The sequence below is a fragment of the Lytechinus pictus genome, chromosome 5 (assembly GCF_037042905.1).
Source record: "Lytechinus pictus isolate F3 Inbred chromosome 5, Lp3.0, whole genome shotgun sequence".
NCBI classification, from domain to species: Eukaryota; Metazoa; Echinodermata; class Echinoidea; order Temnopleuroida; family Toxopneustidae; genus Lytechinus; species Lytechinus pictus.
Window position 1 is genome coordinate 47,134,556 of NC_087249.1, and position 24,845 is coordinate 47,159,400.

Here is a 24,845-nt window from a genome sequence, read left to right on the forward strand (position 1 = left end):
CGGACGAGTGCTTAGGTAAGAGGGAATAGAGGGATGCAGAAGAAGGCCTATTTATTTCAATCAGATTTTACTTTCATGATCGACGAAAGAAGGCATTAACTTGACGTTATTTTAGCTCCCTTTTGGTTCCAGACAGGATGATGCAGCAACATGTTTGCAATCAATTGTTGCAAGTGATAGATCAGTTTTAACTAAAGCAAATCAACTTTTATTTTTTGTGATAGGAACATAAAGACAAGGATAATCTTATATTATATTCATAGAATGTGTGGATATACTAAGTAAAATCCAAACTGTTTATAATATGATCTGTACAGAAAGACTATGTTGTATGAAAAATGATATACAGCTATGGCAAGTGGGAGGGAAAATTAATATTATACAGTGACATTTAAGAATCAAATCACTGCACTGAAAATGTAGGATTAGAAGCTATTTGCAGTACACACAATCTCTGATTTGATGTGAATTCACATTATTTTTTATTATTAGCATTTTCTGTGTTGCTTATATATAAAAGAGACGTGACAAATTTCTTAATAGAAGCTTTTCTTTCTGAGCAATGATCTATTTTGGATTTTTTGATTGGTATTAGGCCCGTCATACAGAATACATTTAGGATTGTCAGTCAGAACTCAGAAGTACGAAAACTTGAAGGAAATTATTAAGGATGAACATAAAGTTTGGGCCACGTAGCATAAGGTGGGTAGCAGATATGAAAGAACAATTTCAATTGGTTCTTCATTCAGTGTGTGAATGGATCACGTATGCAACGATGACCTTGATTGGCCATTGCTACTTAACTATTGATTGCAGACCTTTGTGAATTGTGGAATAAACCATCTCAAGGTGATTAGGAGCTACCTTTGAGATTTTGGAATCACCAGAATGATAAAATATTAACTGTCTAACAGTGTTATAATACACCTTGCACCGCGCACAGGAAATTGTGCGTGGGACTGCACACAAATGTTCTGAAAATTTCCCCATTTTATTTAAATTTCATGGAATCTGAAGGGCAAGCTTTTGCATTTGACCTTAACACTATGCTATACTTCCTTAACAACGTGAAAGGAAGTTGAAAACTTTAAATGGCTGTCTTGACATTTCCCACAACTGATGCATCGATCCCTTCAAATGCATGCATTTATGTGTAATTGTTAATGATCATTTCATCATGCTTAGCATGGATGATAAAGAAAGTTTTCGATTATTTAAAGCAAAACAGCATTTTCAAGCCTGATCATGAGCATTTTATTCATGACTTGAATAGAATGGTATGGTTTGGAATGGCAAAAATAGAAACATGTTCTTTCGAAAGACATATACGCATTTTCAAGGACATGATCGCTGTCTTTCAATCCCTTTCTCCCATCATCGTATCGAGCAAGAACAGGTATGTGTGACTCTGACTGATCACCAAATAGCTCTTGTGTCGCTCGGTTCTCTCACGTTGCGTTTTCCTGACAAGGTAGCGTTGTCGCCTGTTGGTAAGCCCCTCCTTCACCTCCGGGGTAATGTTTTGCGTGTCGTTCACCTTACGTCACAACAGCAGGTGCCCAAGCAAACAAGTCTTCTTCTTCTTATCTGTCTCAACACCTCGTATTGGGGATTTCTAGCTTGGTAGATTCCTGCCAATTTGGGGCTTTTATTCAACGATACTCACTGCATCTTAAGTGGCTTTCATAACTACCATCAGCATATTATGAGGCTTTACAATTCCCATGTTCCTGGGGGGTTGTTCCCAGAATAAAGCTGTAATGGAGTCCTTTGAGTTTATCCTTCACCTGATGCTCTAATGATAAAAGGGATTCAATTTCATTGGGGGAAAGAAAAGGGAAATGCTTCTTTTAAGGAAAAGGTAAAGACTACAGCCTTTTATCCATGGCTTTGTAGGGAAAAGTAGCCTAACGTTGTACTGAAGATAATTGTTTATAGCACTCGAACACTTGTAAAAGTCTGATACTCATCCCATTAATTGTGTTTTTAGTCACTTCATTTTCAATTAGTGTAAGTTTTTTCTAATTTCTTTCCTTGCAAATTTGTCATTAGCATGTTTTTTATAACTGAGAACTATTGGTTCGATGAAACAGAAGTTTGATTTTACTATGTGTGAACTTATGTGCATTGACACAAAAACAAAATACAAGCAAACCTACAAGAAAATCCTTGATTCCTTCCTGATCATTTTTACACTTTTTTTTCTGGGACTGCCAAATAAAGTGAAAGAACGCCCTCTGAAGTTAAATGAAAGGTAGTTGGCATCCTTGATGACTCAATACATTTGACCAAAGCTGACCCACCAGGGAAGGTAATAGGGTTCCCTCAAGCTTCTTAGTTGATGTGGACGGCCATTGATTGCCATCTTCTCTTCCTATAATTAGATAAGATTTTGAAAGTTTTTATACAATATTGAAATTTGACCCTCTAAAGGGAGATAGAGGGAAGGGGAGGGGAAAACTCCTGGACAAGGCAAAGAGGGGATAAACTGGTAAAATTAACAGCTGGAAAAAGTAAGGGGAATGACATAAACCCATAATCTCACCGTCTTGCTGCAGAATCTCTTGAATCTACTCAGGGGCCAGGGAGGGGCAGCCCTCTCCTTTGGTTTTCCCCCAGAGCAACCTGAGAGAGTTGTTTTTTGGCGAGGGGCGAGCGAGCGCAGAGTAAAGGTAAGATGAGAGATGAAAGGAAGGTGGAAGGAGACGGGAAAACTGACAGACATATTGGTTGACAGGAGAAGACATCGGCGGCAGGTAAAACAAGAAGCACTAAAAGCCCTTTTGCAGCGGTCATGAATAATCATGAGCTTAGATGAGGTGTTTTTGTGCTTCTTCAGACGATGTCGTAAGATAGAAGACAGATGAGGAAAAGGTGTTGCGGGGGCGCCGGTAACAGAAAAGGGGTACACTAATGTTTGTCATGAGTTTCGTGAGAAATTTGTCTAGTACCATATGCTTTGTTTATAGTCATGCATGGGTAAAGGCAAATGTATATATTCTGCTCCGCATGAAGGAAAGAAATTCCATAGTTTTTATAAAAAGCAAACAACCAGAGGAAAACATCAGTGGAAACTACAGCAAAATTGATTTTTAAAAGGATTTTAATTTTAAAAAAATTAGAAAAAGCTTGTTCAAATTATTTGAGCAAGTGGTTTTGTGAAATGTGCATGGTATCTTCTTATTAGCTCTAAATTAAAAATGAAAAATCAGACATCTAAATAATGATTGATGATAATCTGTAGCTATCTTTGTCTCTTTCTTTTCTTTTTCATTATTTTCATCTTCCTCTTTACCTCTCCATCTACTCTACCATTCTCAAACCCAATGATATAAAGAGTTTGATAGACTGAAAAGGCACTTTTTTTAAAATTAAACCATAGCTTTCTGAAATTGCTTGTTACCTGCTCAAAGCCTGTGTGAATTACAGGATTCGGTAGTGAATGAGTTTAGTTAAAGTGTGTATATAATAAAATGATCATTCCTTTGCTCTCAGTCTCTGAAAAGTTTTACAGCCCAATTTCACATTACCCCTTTTTTCTCATCATCCCCCAATGATGTATCAGGGATCAGCTAAACCTTATTATTAGTTTGGGGGACTTCTCGGGCAGACTGTATCCTCTCCTATCAAGGAATAGATATACATAAATTATATTGCTATTTAGAAGAGGCATAATCCATTATAATTGACAAGCCAGTGCCTGGCTAGGAGGTTCAAAAAAGGGCATGAAAATGGCAAATAGCTTTGATGAATGGGCTTCCTAGAGAATGAATGTATAAAAATATCGTCTTCCCGCTTTCCTTTCAGAGAAATATATTCATCTTAACAACCCCCCCTGTACGATTAATAAATAATATCTTGGATTCCTGCTTTCATTTTAGAGAATTGTTCACGTGTAACAAGTGCCCCCCTTGTACAATAAATGTTCAACATATATTGGCTTTATGTTTTCCTTTTAGAGAAATATATTCATCTTAAAAAGCCCCCCCCCCCTAACATTGAATACATAATATATCGACTTCTTGCTTTCCTTTTATAGAAATAAATTCATTTTAACAAGTCCCCCCCTTCCATGTACAACAAATATTTGATTATTGGATTTTCGGTTACCTTTTAGAGAAATATATTCATCGTAACAAGTGCCCCTCTCCAGTACCATGAATATTCAATAGATTGGCTTCCAGCTTTCATTATAGAGAAATTTATTCATCCCAACAAGCCCCCCCCCCCCAACCGTACACCCATACAATAAAGACATAATATATTGACTTCTTGCTTTCCTTGTATAGAAACATAATCATCTTTAACAAGGGATTGGTTAAACAAATTTCTGAGAGTGTATAGTAATAAAGGTAAACTGTTTGTCAGGTGGAAGGTTGCCTGTTGCAGATATACACAGTAACATGTTGTTTAAAACTTTTACACAATGCTGTTTACTATATAAACCCTAGGGTCGTTGTTTAACAGTTTAAACAACCATGCTTGATTTATTGAAAATTAAATATTATAAATTAAACTTTTGTTGTTAAAGATTTTAAACAATTATTTAAACTGTTTAAACAACTAACTGGACGGGTCATTAAGTAAACTGCATTGTATAAAAAATTAAAACAGCGTTTTAACTGTTTAATGTACGTATTATATCTCCTGCAGTGCCAGGTAAGAGGCTTCCATATTCAGAAATAGATGGAGACATTGTGCTGCAATGCCTACTTGTCAAATTACGCATGTATCAGTCAATCTTGACTGGCAAAATTATTGATTTTTATCAAGCAATTTATCTAGGTTATGTCCTGCTTCAGTAGGTCCCAGACTGGAGAGTTCCTTGGGCGAAGAAACAGAATCAAAACAAAACCTCCCCCGTCCACCCCCTTCCATTATTTCTCTCCTCTTTGGAGAAGATTCGCACCTTGCTCCGATTGAATAAATTAACCTTTACGTCTGCACACCTTGATGTTGTGCACACCTCCAGAGTGTGCCATGAAGCATCCTCTCAGTGTTTTTCTCTGACTGATTTGTTCTCGACCAATCAGATGCGAGGATTTCAGTAGCTTGTAACAATAGTCGGTGACAATCACTGACTGTAGTTTCATGAAATGCCCCCTGAAAGATGCCTTTCAGTGGTAATGATGTAGGGATTTTTAAAAGAGAAATGGGTGGATTGGTGTTTGAAGGTATTCATGTGGGGAGCATTTCCTGAAACAAAGGTTTTCACAGACTAAATTATGAATGGAAATCCTTGTATCTGATTGGCTCAGAATAAATTAGTCAGTGAAAATTGCTGAATTTTTGTTTGATGAAACACTCCCTGGGAGGGTAGTATTGCCACAGGAAATGGGTGAACCCTGACATATAGTAGGTTAGTTACGAAGCACAGGTTGCATCGATGATTTCAAAGCTCTTGGTGACAAGGGAGAAATCAGTGTCCCAATAGCCTTATGCTGTAAAACGAATCATATATTTTTGATTGTAGCTCATGAAATTAATCATCTCCGTTTTGTGACCTTGACCACAGATTATTGTCTTTTAGGAGAGCATAAACAGGATTAGGAGAAGTCAGTCTTTTCTATTGCTACCAATCAAATTTTAAGGCATCCAACTCACCCCTCAGTCTGCTTTCATGCAAGGTGAATTCTTGAGATATGTTTTCACTTCTGGATCAGGAGCAGACGACCGTCTCCTATAGACTGCTGTACAAAATTTGAAATTGGGGAGGGGGGGACAATTCCCTCTTCCAGATTGTTTGTTTCCCATGCCAATTCCAGACCCTACCCCACAACTGTTTACAATCTAACCACTAACAGGGATGCCTATTCTGTCTTTGGTTTTAAGATTTCTAGTTTGTTGACGTCACACCTGGGCCCCCGTCATACAAAGAGTTGCGATTGATACGATCGACCTCAACTGTATGGAAATCCATCAATGTCATAATTTTGGGACAAAAAAAAAGTGCACTAAGTTCTTTGATAACAAAGAAAAGCACGCTGAACTCTCAAGAAAACTATGAATGTACATGTATGAATCATACATCATATCTATAAAGTATTTTGAAGAAACATGCATTTCAATAGTTAACGTTGCTGGCTTTCCATAGTTGTGGTTGATTGGATCAATCGCAGATCTTTGTAAGGCCAGGCTCAGTTGCGACTGCCCCTAATCTGTTCCCCTGTCACATTTAAAGCATGCCCAGTTACATTTGGATAAAATGTTGCTTTGTGATTTCAGACAACACATATCCTGGCTGAACTGTGTATCCCATCAATATTCTTTGAATAATGGATGAATTTGTGGCTTGAGAGGCCGGCGTAGGTTAAAAGCTACTAAGGTGGTCATTGACTTGTGATCGTGAGATAAGAACAGAGAGGGATCGAGAAACAGGATTTTTTGCGCAATTCTCGAGGACGGACTAAACACATTTTTGGTTCAGTGTTTGCTGAAATCTCACATTTGAGTGCTGCGAAAGGAAGGAATGTTCTGTAGACATGAAGGGGCATGCTGCGTTCTTACTATTAAACATAATGTTCAGATGTACATGAAATGATGACCAAATGAAGAAGATGCACATTATTCATTTTGTAATGTAAAAATGTTCTTCAGAACTAAAAGTGTTAAGCTTATCTGTTTCCATTTTCTCCTTTCTCTTTCATTCATTATTTCTTTAGGGCGTTGAGATTCACCTTAGAAACATCTCAAATTATCCATTTTCTAAAAATTACATTTGTTTTTTTATGACATAAAACATAAGACCATTCTAAACAGCATATTCTGTTAAAAAAACTGTACTCCGCGAACACATGCTAAAGATCTATAGCTTCAATTTAGATTTTCTGGTGATGCGCAATTGTCCTTTAGTGGATTTTGCTTGGTTTACACATTATTTTTTTTCTCAAAGTTTGTAATTCCATTTTTGTACAAACTATCGTGTTTCTTGTTTGAAACCCAGTCATCGGGAATTCTGTGATTTTAAAAAAAAATTCTGTATCATGGAAAACTTGGGACTTTGAGTGTTCTTATCTTCTAAAATTCTCTCTCTCTCTCTCGCTCACTCACTTACTCAACCTCTTTCTTATTTATTTTTCATTATCACATCAGGGCAAAGAAGCATATGAGTATGACTGAAACATTCCAGCAGTAAAGATACATTTTATCCGTTAATAAGATTTTCAAAATGAAACATTTCCTCCAGCTGAGCCTGTATTCATATTTTAAAAAGATTACCCTTTGTAAATCCAAGAATATAGTGTCTTTAATCTTGTAATTGCATTATACCTGGCAGATCTGAAACTTATCCTGTCTCATGTTAAAGGCTTCAAGCATGAATGCTTGATATCTCTTCGCTTTAGAGCTGAAAGATTGTCAGACAATGAAAAGGGGTTGAAGTTCGCTCCCTGCTCCCTCTTAAGAGTAGATTTCTTGTAGGCTGGGATAACACGACCCCAGACATGAATGTAACATTGCTTCTAGCCTATTAGGGAAATTGATTTTCATTTTCGCGTAACATATCTGATGGGTGCGGGTACGGTTATAGGGCTATCATCACATTAGATTTGTACCTGTGAGATACCATAGAAGAGGGTAATCTTCCCCGTAGCCATTTGATATAAGTTGATTAAACCCTGTAGCATTGATACTTTGCTATTTTTTTCCATTCAACCTACACCATCGATGTATGTATTCCTGTGACTTACTTACATTTAACATAATATAATAGAATTCTTCACTGTATTTTATGCATCTAATATCTCTCTCCCTGATATCGGTGATAGCAACAGATTTTGAACATATAATTTATAATTTTTTCTCCATAAGACACACAAAAAAATCAACAAAGAAATTGGAATACAAGCAAAACCTCTACATATTTCATATGGACATTAAGTGTGAGAGATAAACTGGACTTTTGATCATTCATTATATATTTCTTTATACCAGTACACCATTACATTAAGTTAAACTCAGACTAAGAATTACAAATAGAAAATTGATTTATAAGGATGAAATAAAGAAAGAGAGACAGAGTCAAAGAAAGGGTTACTCAGCAGTATTTTTTTTAAATTACTGACCATTTTTTAGGGTATATTCATTAGTAGTGGATGAGCATTATTTTCATATCATCACTTCGTCTCATGCATCGTAAATCAATCCGTAAACAGTTCTTAGTGGTGATGTCCTGTTAATATAATGAATATTCATAGGTGATTATACCCCCTGCGGATTGTTGCAATGATGTAAATAATGCAGCAGTGAACTCAAGATCACCCCTAGGTTCTGTGGCGGAATAGTAGTATTATAAAAGAGAATGACAGATTTCATATCCAACATATTGCATGGGTTTGGCTAAATTATTGAGGTGTATCCATCAGTGAATGAACATTAAATTGAAATGGCAGCACTTTCTATCATCTGCAGTCACTTTTAATTTGATATATATTACAACTTGCTGCTATCTTGTAAGTTTCATTTCTTATACATCAACAGTCCTTTGACGCCCCCCCCCCAAAAAAAAAGAAGTGTTTGTAGTAAGTTAATCTCTCTTTTCTAATGGTTTAACTTCACGAAATATTCATAGAATAATTATTCTCCTGGGAATACTTCTCATTCTGCTAAGATGTTGATGAACTCTGCATCAACTGGGAGTTGGAGCTTATACAGCAAATAACATATTATCTTGGGGTAAAGAAAAGGACCTGATTATTCCCGAATCATTAATGTTAATCTATTACACTTATCTCTTGGTGGGAAATACATGTAAGGCTTTCAAGTCAGATGTAAGTTATGATTTATATTAAATTATAAAAGAGAAATTGAATAAAAAGAAGAAAATTCTCTCTCTATCCAAACAACAAATATTTGTGGGAGGGGGGAGGGGGTAGTCTGCATACACAGACCCTGCTTGTAACTTTGATGATCAAGAAGTTGGTCTTCACACAAGACTAGCACAAAATACATCTTGCACAAAGAGGGACCTTTTTATACACAAGTCAAAGGTAGACAACATCGGCTGCATTTCAGATAACTTTCCTTATGTAAAGGGTTTGCACAGCAAACGGGGGTGGGGGTGTAATATTTATTGATTAAACCTATCAAATATATACTAACTTATGGATTAACTGGAGTTAATGAGCTGGAGATAATCAGACTTAGCTCTCAATCTCAGAGATGATGAAAGGAAAGTGGAAAAGAACAAAAGGATGCTATACTTAGAATCTGTATTTTAATGGAAATGTTTGAGAAATGAAAAGTGAGAAGAGAGTGGTGGCAATTTAAATCTGAAAGAGTGTATTGAAAAGATGGGAGTAGAAGATAAGAAGAAGGAGAGAGAGACAGGGAGAAAGAGAGGGAGATTAGAGTGGAAGAGAAAGAAGAAGAAGTTGGAGTGATATGCTGGAATATTAGTTAAGAATTGTCTACTTCTTTACAATTTGCACATAAGTTTTCTGTAGGTTAAAAAGCAACACTGAGATGAACAAAAGAGGGAGAGAGAGAGAGGGGGTGGGGTATAAGACATGGACGGAGAGGATAGCAAATTAAGAAAGATATGTTAAAAGGGAGAAATATACACAAACTTAAACAGATATTCTGCAAAAACAGTCAAGACGGTATTCATTTGAATGTGTGAACAGCAGAAGAGAGAGAGAGAGAGAAATTACTGAACTGGAAATGTAGCGATATATAAACATCTTAGTTATAGATTTTCAGTTTTTAAATACAGTTCTGATGGCAGTTATTGAAACGTCTTCAGAAGAGAAACAGAGAAAGATGCAGAAAGAGAGTGAGTGAGTGTGTGTGTGTGTGTGTGTGTAAGATAGAGATAGGAAAAGAAAGAAAATTTGAGAGATAATATACAAAAATCTGAAGTACAGAATTCTCAGTTTTGATGCAGTTGCCATGGAAGACATGAAGGTGTGAATATCAACTGTGAGAAAATGAGAGAGAGAGGGAGAGAAAGGAGAGAGAGGGGAAGACAGGACTGCATGAATCCAAGGTGTACATTTCTCAGCTTTTTTAATACAGTTGCCACTGCAGTTATATGAATTTCGCCACCTTGCATTGACGTAGATGTCTTCCCATTATTATTACTGCTGATGACTGAGGCCCACCACAAGGACGAAGCCTGAAAATAAAAAGGCCGTGCTCGGTTCCAGCACACCGTGATATCCCTCTTAGACATAATATACCCAGGCAGAAAACAGTAGTCAATAAATTTTGGCCTTTGCTGGCTATTTTTTTCACTCGCATGCATTCTGTGTCTGAGCTTGCCGAGCATACCGTCTCCTTTTTGTTGAGGTGGTGGTTTATAAGCACGGCGTAGGAGAGATAATGAGAGGGTGTTATTGAAACTGTAGTGCTTGTAGAATTCCTAATATGCCGCAGTGAGACAGAGGGCACCCTGAATTAGAGGAACCCGACACCAGAGGTAACTTGTGTTTGTTGTCCGTCTCTCGTGTTTTGTCTGTGTCGTGTATGTATGTTGTTGTTTGGGAGTACAGTGCTAGTGCAATGTCGTTCTGTGCTGCGATGATGGCGTGTACACTGGTGTGCAGTGGTGATCAGAACACTAAAATGGCTTCTGAATGCGCCGTTGTGATGGTGGTGTCGTCATCGTACCTTGGTCATTGATTCAGTCTGTTGATTCTTGGATTATGAGAATACTAATCCTGTTCTGAAAAGACGCAGAAGAGGCAGGGGGAGAGATGAACAGACAGAGGCAGAGAGAGAGAGAGAGAGAAAGAGAGAGTGGAAGAAAGAAAGAGAGACACACAGACAGACATAGACGGATAGAGAGGGGGGAGGGAAAAGAAATTAGAACGGGAGAAATACAAGAGCATATATACAGTTTTCAATTTTCTAAAAAGTCAGATGAGGTAAGAGTTAGCTGAAGTAGAAGTCTGAAGGGATCAGCACAAAGCGAGAGTTGGATGGGGAGAGGGGGGGGGGTAAAAGAAAAGAGAAGGTGCAAAGTAGAAGAGAAAGAGGGAGAGGGAACTAAAGTTAAGGAAATAATACAATGGCTTAAGTGTATTTGTGTGAGTCCACATAATGGAGGACGAGATACATGCAAGAGGTTGATATTGGAACCTCTGTACTGAAAGAGAGAGAAGAGAGGGGGAGCGTGGCAGAGAGAGGAAGCAAGAGTGTGGAGGGGGGGGGGGAGCAAGAATGAGCATATGCTGAGGAGATCAATAAATAGCACTTCTAAAAACAGATCTTCCATCAATTTACATTACCTCCTGTATTTTGTGGTCTCTAGATTAAACTCTTTTAATATTCTACTAAAATTGAGACTCGTATCCGTTAACTGCATGCATTAATAACACCCTAACCCAGGGAACATAATTGATGATTATATTGGCCTTGGTGGAGTGAAGTAGTCCATTAATTTTCCACTGTAACCCACGGTTACCCCTCTTCTCTTTTTACCAGTGAGAGATATTAAGCATCCTTTGTGTGTAGTTATTAACATATACCCACAGTAGACTGCTGCGATGCAATATATATAGCAGTAGCGAGCTGAGGCCCAACTAAGGTAGGTCTGTATATACAACTTGAAAACATCGCTAAATGTTGGTTTATGACGTGCATTCCAGACTTCCTGTTTGGCCGCCATTATTGTTTGGGTGTCGTGCCTTCTCCGAGCTTTAGATTTGGCGTAAGACGTTTCCCTTTTATCTTGTATTATCACAAGTGATGTGTATTTAAATGTGAATGCCACCGGTGCATGCATTGAGTGTTGATGATATCTCATTATATAACCAGGTACCTGTAGAGTGCAATCTTTAGTGGAATAGAATGATCGTACTTTGAATAATTGGCTTGTGTTGAATACAGGTTTATATGACGAAAGTATACCCCAAACCAGTAACATCATATTGCTTTCAGAAAGCAATTTTGAGCTCTGTTCTTTTCTTGGTCTTTGCGTATCATTGTGAAAAATGGACAGATATACAGAGATATATTTCACATAGTTCATGATATATATACACTGTGAGGTATGGCAATATTACATTCAGATTGTTGGATACAGATAGAAAACAGAGACAAAGATATATATATGTATATATATATATATATATATACTTTCACCCTGAGATATATATATCATCACTATATATATATATATATATATATATATATATATATATATATATATACAGTGCGTCCCAGAAAAAACGAAACCGATATTTAGCGATGATTTATCATAACTTAATCATAAATGAAATAGACAAATGACCTACCAATGTAAAGCTTAGAATCTCCTCTTTCATCTGGTATTACTTAAATTATTCCTCATTCACGCATGATTGAGCAAAAACAATTCGAAGATAGGATGCCAAAAATCTCATTTGGCGGGGGTATCTGAATTTCAAAAAGAAAATCACATGACTGAAAAGTTCAATATCTTCTCTTTTCTTTGATACCTAAATCACAGAAAATGGTCAAGTAGTAAAAAAGTTATGATCGCTCGAAACAATGCTTGTATTTCCATAATTTCATTAAATAAACGTGTTTTCACCGGTTTCCCACAGAAGCTATCGCACAGTAACAAAAGACTAAACGCATGGCTGATCGTCAACGAAACGGAGTGTCGAGTGAGTTTGAACGCTAGCCTGTAAAACCTCTTCATTTTATGAATTTATTGAAATTCAAGCCTTATTTCAAATAACCAGAACTTTGTTATTTCTTGACCATTTTCTGTAATTGAGGTATCAAATTAAAGGGCAGATATTGAACTTTATAAAAATGTGGTTTTCTTTTTAAGACCCAGATACGGCCCGCCAAGTGACTTTTTGGTATCCCCTTTTCAAATTGTTTTTGCTCACTCATGCGTGAATGAGAAATAATCTAAGTACTTTCAGATGAAAGAGGAGATTCTAAGTTTTAAAATGGTAGGTCATTTGTCTATTGTATTTGCGATTAAGTTATGATAAATCATCGATAAATCTCTGTTTCGTTTTTTGTGGGATGCACTGTATATACATTCACTCTGCAAATTGATCTAATAATTTTTTGTATATGAATTATGAATGATTATTTGTTTTTATTTTGATTATTTCAGCTAAAAGAATGATAATATTTAGATATAATTCATGTGTGTAGTATTCAGTTTGACAAATAGAAATATAGATGAAATGTGAGTGACGATTTATTTTAATCATTACAGCTAATTGAGATCACATTTTGCTGAAATTTAGATGTTACATGTTCAGTATGACAAATTGAATGACCTTGACATTCTACTTAAGCTACATAATTTTGTCTTTACTTAAAACAAGAAAGGTTTTATAATAATTTCAATTTCATTTTGTCCTAATTCAGATTATTGATAATGTGCATTAAGATGTAATTGTGGCATTTTATCACTCAAATTAGGTTATTCTGCCCGAGACTTATTGCTAAGATTGCCTTCAACTAAAGTCAAATCTTCAAGTCAATTTCATCTTATGATTGAAATTCAACAACATATCTTAAATGAATTCATGACAAGCAAGGAATTCAAATCATATGATTTTCTTTCTTTGATTCATTTTCATTTGATATGAAAATGCATGTGCCGTATGCATAAATTTAATCTTCACATAACGTGTTGTTATGCAAGTTTGTTCTGCTAGAGCATGTAAACATTTTCTCGCATTTGAGAAACCAATATTTCTTCAGCCCTTACAAATTTGTAAGATGTACATGTACAGGTATTATTTATCTGGGTATTTATAATTAAAACAGACTTTTCAATTTTCCATAAACTGATAATAGGTATGATCTACAAATAATGACCTGCTCAAATGCTTTTGACCAGATGCTTTTGGTCTTTGATGGATAATATTAACTATAGACTAATGTGTTCTGATATATAAGCCGTAATGATATGCAAGTATTTCTTGATGTTGCAAACTTTCTAATAGCATTATGAAACTAATATTATGTTTCATTTTATTTCCTTTTATTTCCATTTTATCATGTCCTACAGAGAAAGGTAATAATGTTTATTTTTTTTTTGTAATTTGTGAAAACTTGTGATCATTCTTGAATTATTTGCTACATTTGTTACTTTGCTTTTTATTGCTCTGTTTTCCTGTATTCTGTGTTTTGATTTATTCAAATAATTTTTGATTTGGATGTTTAGGTATTCATTGTTATCATTGTTTATTTTTTGTTTATTTTTGTTTGTTTCTAAGAAGTTGGATACTTGTCAATTTGTGTATATATTATTTTACTTGTTTTATTTTTATATTAAGTCATATATACTTTCTTTGAAATTATGTTCTTATTGTTTTGTATTGAGTGCTTTATTTTCTTCAACTGAAACTATATCTTTATTTATTTTTCTGATTTATTGTAATTATTATAGAATTACTTGATTATTTTTTACTCTCCACCTCTGTATTTGTCTTCATGAATTCTGCATGCCTTTCATGTGGATTATCAATTTCTTATTTTCTTTGACACATGAATACATCCTGCATGTTTTATCGTCAAAATGCAACCTTGCTATTAAATTTGTATGTTGGTGTACACTTTATAAGTGATATTGTTTTGATTTAAACAATTTAAATGGTTTTTGTATCCATGTGCCATATATTACAATTGTGGCCTTTGATGAAAATCACCCCTTAATTGGAATTTGTTCAATAAATCTGTTCATCACTCAAGAAACTATTCAAATTTGATTAATCATCAGAGAGGTAAATCTAGATTCTATTAAAAATGAAAAGTTTTGTGTGAAAATACATTTTTATATAATTAAATAATCTATTCATCTAAACGGAATCTAGTAATTTTTGTAAAATACAAATTATCCGTAGTACTCCTCTGACAATCTGTCTCTTTAAATTTTAGTAGATTTAAGTGAAAAAACAGTGAAATTAAATAATGAATCCAGTTAAAAATGTGTGTTGCTGCTTGGCATGATTGATACTTAAATCACATTTCTATGAAAATTTCCACTTTCTACATCCAACCTCACTTATAATTTAAATGATGGCGTGATGATACACTCGATCGGTGCTATCCAGCCGATAAGAAGCACCTGGATGGGTATAATATCTCAATATTCATTCCCCTAATTGGGGTACCCAGGAAATGCTAGAGATATGGTCACCAGTCTTGTGATATGACTCCAAAGCCCGGGGAGTGTTTCATGAAGCAACTTGTCTCTGATTTTCATTGACAAATTAGCTCTGAGCCAATCAGATGCAAGGATTTCCGTAGCTCATAACACTCGTCAGTGAAAGTCACTGACTGTGAAACACTCCTCCATTCTTTCTCCTCGGGAGCGTTTCATGAAGCATGTTGTCAGTGATTTTTTTCCACTGACAAGATGCGATGAGCCAATCAGATGCAAGGATTTCAGTAGCTTATAACAATAGAGAGTGATTTTTCACTTACTATTTGTTTCATGAAATGCCCCCTGATTCAGCCATTGCCTCAGGAAGATTGGAGTGCACACGCCCAGAACAATCAAATCTTTTAACCTACGTGGGAGCTACTGTATATGTTAGTCTATGGAAATGTGTGTCTAAAAATCAAATTGTGTGCAATGGGGATTTGGAAATTTCTTAACTACATTTTTTTTTTTTTTTTTGGGTTTGGGCAAGGTTTTGGCAAAAAATGTGACAAGTTCCTGGTCGAAATTCAGATCATTCATCAGTATTATAAAGTGGGCATGTATTATAAGATAAGATTGTGTGATCCAACTGTTGTATTGTGGGAAAGGAAACAGTAAGTATTTGAGTAGTTTATGTCATCATGTCAAAGAGGCTGTGACATTATATAGTTTACTTCAAATTCAAGTTGGGGTGGGCCTTGCCTTTATCAACATGATAAATCTTGTATCTGCTCTTTTATGACTGAGATTCCGAGGATTCAACAAGTCAACATTAAGTTGCTTTGTGATTTTTAGTTGATGCCACACCGTTCTGATTTGTTAAAGTTATTCAGAACCTGACTCAATTTAACTAGGAATAGAATTGACTCTCGGGTGGCCCCATTCCTCGACAAATTCATTCAGAATCTGAGTGACTATGACTAGGAATAAAATTGACTCCCAGCTGGCACCATTCCAAGTTAAATTTGACTCAACAGAAATAAAACAGTGTGTGCGATCTACCTTAGATGTGTAGTTAGTGGGCTGCATTGTGTGGTATTGAAATTTAACTTGTTTCTGAGGAGTCAAAGGGTCAACTCTTTTTTTTTAGTCAAAGTTACTAGTTTTTTAGTTACTTTGTGTCAGAATGGGTTATTTGTCTGTTGCTTCCAAACCATTCTGAGTCAAATTGAGAGTTTGAGTGTGTGCAATCTACCTTAGATGTGTAGTTAGCAGGCTACAATTGTGTTGTATCGATTTTCAACACTCCTGTAAAAGTCTACTGGTAAGGTAATTAAAGTTTAATTGCCTACATCGGAACCCGTGCTAGGCAATCTAGCACCCAGAGAAAATATATATATCGTGAGCAAAATGTCTGCTAACAAGGCGATGTTGATACATGCATCAATAAACAGAAGCATATGGATTCGGAGGTATGAAAAACCTGCCAACTCATTCTCAATTATTGTGTATGCAATCAGTAAATTGGTAATTGGCACTCACCTAGAAGTATTCAGTCGAGATCAAAATGTCTGGCCAATGGTGTGTTGCTTGGCAACGGATTATCTCGGAAGGCTTATTACGAGCTTGTCTAGGTAGAGAAAATTTTGCTGAGTGCCATGAATGTTTGTTTTAGAGGTTAGGGAGGAAAAAAAGATTATTCTTCTCTGTTTGATTTGATGTGATACCTGAGCCTGATAACATAAAGCCTAGCAATCGATTTTAGGGCTGAGTCTTACGATTGATTATACACACTAATCAATGCAATCAATCATAGAAAGCAGCCCCATGATCAATTGCCATGCTTTATGTTATTTGGGTCTCGTCTTATTCATCGAAAGAGATGATCCTTGATTGGAAAAAAATTCAAGCACTTAGAAGTTCTTCAGAAGTTTGTTCTTTCCTAGAGAGTACTACTTTTAATTCCTCAATACAGATAAGTAACACATAAGGTTATATAGACAAACATTCTTCCTCCCTGAAAATTCAATTTGCCTGAATAATCAATACAATGATGTATAAACAAAGCTTAAGAAAAAAAATGTGGATGATATTTTCCATCTGAAGGCAGTCTTCATGGACAAGTTTTACTTGCATTCATGCAGGAGCATTCAAGCTCAAATGCTCGGCATACTTAGTTGAGTTGGGCATTCTACCAGGTAACCATTAAGCACCTGGGTGGAGAGTGGCAGAAGTAGATGAATGGCTCGCCAAGTGATGGAAGTGCTGTGATGAGGTCCAAATATACAACCATCTGATAACAACGCTGGTGACAGAACCACTACACCAGGACGCTTTATCTTGGCTTTATTTCTGAATATTTATTGAGGATGGGGAATCGATTTTAGAGTTTAGAGTATGAAGGAGAAGAATTGCATCTTGGGAGATTATTTATGGAGATAATGCCATATGGAATAAGTTGGAACATTTCCAACCTTCAAGTTGCAAAAGTGACCGAATGAATATCGCATTGGATGGAAGTAACACCTGGGAATATGATGATGCACACAAAAATTTCAAAGCCATGCCTCCCTCAAAATTCAGGTCAGGCACGCAATGAGTAAGAGTTCATAAAAGCTGTGAAGATTGAGATGCTAATAGAAGAAAAGATGACTTTTTTTATAAAAGAAGTGAATAAAAGGCAAACTGGATGTCAACTGCAGAGTAAGAATTGAAATTGTACACCACTTGTTTGGGTATGCGCTGCCTTAACCGAAGTGTTGCCAATTTTGCATAGATATTTAATGCATGATGACACGTCATGTCTATGGTGGCGCCAGACTGTCTGGGCACTTGTTTACCTACCTTTTTTCACTCATCTGTGCTCCGCCATCCAACACAATCCTCGCACGTGGATGGCGGGCACTCTCCAAAAACTTCCTTGTCTGCTCAATCATCTTGAAGATGAAAGTTGTCAGGTTGTTTGTAGATGACATTTGTATCTCCTAGGCCTTACTCGGACTAAGAGGAGAGATGTGAAGGCCTTTATAGAGTTAAAGAGCATCCGACTCTTTAACTTTGCTGAATTCTATGCTCTGTTTATACCCTCGAGCTCTCACGCTGCCATCAGCAAAGAAACTTGTCATTTAGAGCCTCTATCCATTTTAAGACCCCATTTGGGTGAATTCCTGGGGTGGGGTTTGAGGTGAGGAAGCTTCTATGAAGCTTGGAAGAAATGATTATGCCTGAAAGGTCTCTGGCTGTGTCATCAATCACACCATTTCTATGAAGATGACAACAGGAGTGGGTCTGTATTGGTGGTTAACGAGGTAGGGAGACTTCCGACGCCAAATTGAGTGAGTGGGACTGAGGTATTATGATCACAACTATCATTTGATGGGGAAATGGCAGTGGGCGTAATTCTGTGACATTTGAATTGAATCTGTACTTTCTCTCAAGTTATGGATCCTGTTTTTGTACTTTTTTTTGTGTCTCCCTATAATGCTGACAGTGGAAAACACTACCAGAACACTCACAGAAATTTGGTTTACAAAAAATTGCACTGGGCCAGAATATCTGGGACATATCTATTTGGCACAAATCACTTCAAAAACTTATTACCAACTAACTATCTATGTTATTACACCTGGTATCACATTCGAGCAAATGTTGATGCACAGATCCTGAAGGACCAGTATTCGAATACTGATTTCTTGGTGATCGTCACGGTGCAATTTATAAGAATGTCTGGAGAATATGATGGTAATTATAAATCAAAATTCAAGAACACTGCCAGCAAATTCTCTCCAGGAATACATGTCATTTGAAACTTGGAGAGAGTGTTGAACTCGGCTGTGTCTTCTATTTCCTATTCTCTCACTATTTAATCTGGGTTGTTCTTATTCCATCTTCTCTTTCTGTATCCTCTTCTCTCCCTCTTTATAACAGGCTTTTTTTTTTCTTCGCAGTTCATCTCATTCCCTTCTCTATCCAACATTTCTGGCCTTTATTTCACAAAATTTTAACGTTCTCTTCCTTTTAAGATCTTTTCTATTTTCCATTATTCCCCCAGGTTACTCTACTTTCTCATCTGTATTATCTGTTCTCCCTGTCTGTCCTTTTGATATACTTAATCTATTTTTACTCTTAGATGGAGTTTTTCCCTCACATATCAATTTTCCTCTTCACAATGGCTGTCTTTTCTTTCTCTTTCTATTTATCTGTATTTCTCTCCTTCCCTTCCCTTCTCTTTCTCTGTCTTTTATCCTGTTCCCTTTTCTCCTTCCCTCTTTCTTTTTCTTGCTCTCTCTTCCTTGTTTCTTTTTAATTTCACTTGTTCATCCCATTTTAAGCGAGTATTATCTTATCCTTTCTGTTGTACCCTCTCCCCCTATTGTAGACTCACCCTCTTTAATTCTTTTCAAGGGTTTGGTCTCCCATTTTCGCTCTCTCTCTCTCTCTCTTTCTCTTCACTGTAACTATATATTATGAGAACATGCCAAATCCCTCTTTATTCCTCTATGGATAGAGGAAACTCTAGGGAGAAAGGCAATGCCATGCAAAATTCCCAGCATTTCAGCGCTCCACTCCAAATCCTGGCAGATTGCCTATCATTGAAGACAGCGCACCCATACCCCAGATGGTCCCCGATACAGCGGGCCGGCTGACAGGAAACCAATGGGGTTATGGGAGGCATGTAAACATGGAAATATCAAAATACACTTGTTGTACGCAGCTTGTTACCCATTAGGTGTTCATCACTTAACCGCAATCGGCCCCGTCCGCTGACCTCATGAATAGATCGTCAGACATTGTGGCGCCGGAATGTGATTAACACTTCGTGAGAACTACCACATTTTGCTCATTTCTCACCAAATTCCGTCCCTCTTGAATCTACATGTAGTGATACTCGACACTCCTGCCTCTTCCCCTCTCCCTCCACGTTTCTTCTTACAAATCCATTCATTACTCTTAAATTCTTTATGACATGCTGGTGCGTGGTGGTATGACCCACTCGAGATGCGATGACTTTGGAACACGTCCCAGAACCCTCCACTCCAACTCTTCATTTCTCTTTCTTTATTTCATAACACCTTTCAACGTCTTCTGTCCTTACAACATTGTTCCCTGAGCTGGTATCTCATATAGGAGCCAGTCCCAAGTGATAGAAAAGTGCATTAGATTTTAGAGACCCTTTCCCCTGATAGATGCTAGAATATCAAATGCTCCAGTGATGTTCATTCTGAACAAATACATATATAAAGACTTCAGCGGCAAGAATAGAGTTGCCGACTTGGAGAGCGCCCCCTGGGACTGGGCTATCGGTGCGCAAGAAGTTTCACCAATTTTCCAGAGAATAAATGCATGCGGTTTCTGTTTAAGTTTCTGTTGAGGAAAGTCTGTGAGATTTGTATGGAAGCAAGCTGCTATGTGAGTGACATTAGCCTTTCAGTGCAGTCATTTGGCAGAAGGTGAAAGAACAAAGCGGTAGACCTATGGTTGGTCTGCACGTTGTAACTCCTGTCTCACAAGACTACAGTCTGCATGCATGATAATGATATTTATGCATTCAATGTTGGGATTTGCATAATTGAGTTGAGTCACTTTTTTTTCTTGACTGGAAGCTCACACCAGGTAATTCGTGATTTGTGATTCGGATTCTTCTTTTGAATGATTCAATATTGATATACTTCGTGAGTTTTTTATCATAATCTTCCTGGCATCTCAATTTATTTATATAAATATTTTGATATGCATACAATTTCATCTTCTACACCTTTTTTTATGACTAAACCTTTTTGTCTCATAGTGCTTTAGTCATGAACATGACTTGTCATCTTTTGTATTTCTCTGCATATTATTTTATTCTTTTTGGGGTTAATCTGTACTGTAAATGACCATTAATTCTATGATGCAAATGTCAATTGTGTATAATTCAGCCATTTTTGCTGCAAAGTGCAGTTTTGATGTGAAAACAATATTTTGAATTCAAAATAAATTCTTTGTTTCAATTCATTTTCACTGTTTGTTTTGCATGCAAGTTTTATAAAATAAATTTCATGTCTTTATCTAAGTCTTTATCACATTGTGAAATATATCCATTATTTTCAGTCCACAATTGTGTTTTGTTGATGATGATGATGGTATTCTGTTGTTTGTTTTCCCTGTTATACTCGCACATTGTTGTGATTTTTCATCTCACCTACGTATAATAGATTAAGGCTTGTATCACAAAGAGTTGCAATAGATTGCAATCCTGAAAATCAAACTCAAATTCATTCAGCCAATCAGTTGGGCAGCATTTGGACTGGTTCATTTGTAAAGTTACATGTATGACAAACATCAAGTTAGTTGCTTTTTTAGGTTGTGCATAAAAGGTTATATAAGTCGCCAGGTAAGGTTCTCTGTAAGTAGCCAAAATAGTAATTTAGTTTCCAAAAGCCAAAACGGAAAAAAAATAGCTGATCTGAAAGAACAATTCTTCTTCATAATGTGAAAATTTGAAGTCATGAAGTTGAATAAAAGAAAAGATACAAGAGTTTTATATTGGACACAATTTTTCCAAACTGCTTGGAAGTTTCACCGAGATTACACAGTATGCACATCTCATGCTTGAGTGAACCCCAACTTCAAACCTTGTTTTCTCTTTATTTTGTAAGCTCTTGCTGAATTTCCTCTGCATTCAATCAAGTACTTGTAAATGTTATTGTTGGTCACTTTTAACATATCATTTTAAAGCTTAGGAAGTGAATGTTCAATTAAGCTCAATGAAAATCTCAATATTCATTTTGGTCGATTTATTGTTGGTTTTGGGGTGGCAGGTCACAAATGGCATTTTACACTGTAAAAACGCTGTTTAGAATTCAAGCAAATTATTTGAAACAACTATTGTCTAGACTCTTAAACAATTATTTAATGTTTTTTAAACAACTGGTTTAAAAAGAATAAACTATTGTTAAAAAAGTGTAAACAATAGTTATTAGAGCAATGGGCTTAAATACCATGCTTAAACTTTTAAATAACATTTTTGCAGTATGATTTGTATTGGGAATAAATGTAAAGGCACAGTCACATTTCTTTTACTATGGTGAACAGCAAGTCAAAAACAGCCTTTTCTATAATTTTTGTACCAGCTTCCTGTATTTGTTTCATATAGAAATCTTGAAAACGGTTGTTTTCGACTCCTGTGTGGACACTGTAGGGGAAATGTGACTGCAGCTTATGCAACATTAGGAGACATATCTTCTGGCTTGCAACATCAACAACGGTTCATGCAAAAAAAAAACCTTTGGATTTATTCCCCTGTTCTTAATATTTTACTTATTTTCCCCTTTCATTTTTCCTTTTTCCCAGGGACTTTGCCTATGTAGCCAGGGACAAAGTCACCAAGCGCTACAAGTGCCACGTGTTCCGATGCGATATCCCGGCTAAGGCCATCGCCAACGCGCTGCACGAAATCTGCGCCAAGGTGATGAGCGAGCGCCAAAAGGGCAACACAATCTCCATGGTAACCCAAGGTCAGATGATCAGACAACAACAGCAACAACAATTGATGCAAATGAAGAGTATTTCGCTAGACAGTAGTAAGGATGCGACCCACACACCATGTAAGTATATGACCTTTAAGGTTAAAGTTCAAGGGTTATTCTCAGCAATTTCCAAATACACAGAGGTATTGTATTTAAGAGAATATCATTTAAATATTAGGGTTAATGGATACCAAATCTTCCAAACAAGAACCCTTTTTATCACTGCTTCTACTGCTATTACTACTTCTCCTACAATTATTGTTTCTTCTGCCACTGCTACTCTTGTTTTTCTTGTTTTCCTCCTTTTCCTCCTTCTCCTTCACCATCTTCTCCTTCATCTTCTTATCCTTCCTTTTCTTCTTACAAAAAAAATCCAACTGGAAAAGAAGATTAAATCCAAGAGACAGACAGATTTTGAAGATAATTCTATGATTTTAGAAATGTTAGTCCAAATCTATTCAGCCCCAGTGTCTTTTGATGTACAAATATTGCTTGTCAACAAAGTGAATTAGGTTTTATTTAAGGGTACACCAAGCTTGAAGGATTCTTGCTCCAATTTCATAAAACAAATCCTCTCAAAAATAGCATTTTTTCCTGCCACCCTCACCCATGCATGACATCATTCTTAGTACCTTTCTGCTTCATATTACATGTTATTTTTCTTATAATGAAACTGGATGTCAAGTGGCATGTTTTGAAGATGGCAACTTCTTTCTTGTAGATGGTACTCCTCAGTTTCTTTCCTTTGAACCTTCTTAACTGAAACTAGGGAGGCCCTTTGAGAATCCAACGAACTAGAAAAGTATGAGTGGTTTTGAATCTATGGTTACAGTTTTTACTCCTGTGTGTGAGCAGTGAAACCAGATGCGGGATATTTGGAGTGCCATTTTATTACACTAGTTGAATAAAGGCCAGAATTCACTAAGGTGTCTTATGTTTAGGGTACGGTTAATGAATTGACTTTTAATATTGTACTTCCTATAGACTTTGAAATAGGAATCCCTGGCTCAAATAGGTAAAGGAATAATACCACAATGATAACCGAAAATGGGAATTTGTATGGAATTACACTTCAGTGAATGATGTTTACCTATTTTTCGCAAGGTCCTATGATAATAATTTTTCAGAAGATGATGGTGAATGTTTTCTAATTGCTAATGTGTTTAGACCGTGATTATTTAAACTGATCAGGGGCCCATAACAAAGCTTAGCAATGATCGTAAAACACTTTTCTATGATTGATTGCATTGACTACAATGTACAATAAATCGTGAAAATCAAGCGTATGATCAATCGCTAACCTTTGTGTTACGGGACCCTGAATTAAATTTATAAAACATCTGCTTTGTGTACAAAATAGCCCATTCCAGATCATGTCCACACATTTTTTAAAGATTAATTTTATGTGTCATTCCCGATTGTAGTGATGTTCACAATTCTATGTGGATTCAAATCACGCTATACATCCTGGGAGTTAAGTATGAAATGGAATATATACTTTTATACTCGTATATGCTCTTGAATACTAATTTTGAAAATATTTCATTTCTGTGAGCATGGGCGGAGAATCTATTGAAGTGGAGAGGGGGGAGGGTTACATGATAGATCAAACCCCCCCCCCCCCCGTACCATACATGTAGGTTTAACTTGCCTGATCGCTGCCAGTGCCTGAGAGCGATGTATGAACGTATAATGTTGCGAGTGTGAATGCATTTCTCTTTACACTGGGGCAGAGCAAAGACATAAGAAAAACATCCAAAACCATGACTGAAAGAGAAATAGCACAGATCTTTTGAGAGTAGATTAGTTCATCATGATTGATACCCTGAACCAGATCCATATATAACTCTGCTATTCTACCCCTTGTGATATTTCCGTAAGGAGTTGTCCTGCCAGGGTAGGGTATCTTTGAAGAGCTTTCGTACTGTCGAAAACAGTTCAATCAAGTTGAGTTATTCCCATGATTTTATTCCAACAAATAAGAATCGCTATAGATTTCCCAACCCTTGAAAATATTGTGAGACGATAGGTATAACATGGGGTATGCCACCATATACCCGATACTGTGTTAGATGAAATATGGGACACTATGCTCTTATATGAGAAGAAAGTATCGATGTTCCATGGAGAGTTTACTCTGTTTATTATTTTTCTATTGCATTTGAGTGTCTTTCTTTCTTTCTATCTTTCTTTCTATCTTTCTTCCTTCCTTCCTTTCTTTCTTCTTTTTCTTTATCCTTTATTCTTTTGTCGTTCTTTTTTGTCCTTCATCGCCATCATCTCATTCTGTTTGT

The 24,845-nt window shown here is 36.4% G+C and overlaps 1 protein-coding gene across 1 annotated transcript in view; it reads left to right on the top strand.

Moving 5' to 3' along the window:
- LOC129261342 (amyloid beta precursor protein binding family B member 2-like) overlaps positions 1 to 24,845 on the top strand; it is a 53,548-nt gene that overhangs the window by 14,218 nt on the left and 14,485 nt on the right. The window contains exon 5 of the mRNA XM_054899409.2: positions 22,376 to 22,629. Coding sequence (XP_054755384.1) covers positions 22,376 to 22,629 — 254 coding nt within the window. The remainder of the gene's footprint in view (positions 1 to 22,375; positions 22,630 to 24,845) is intronic.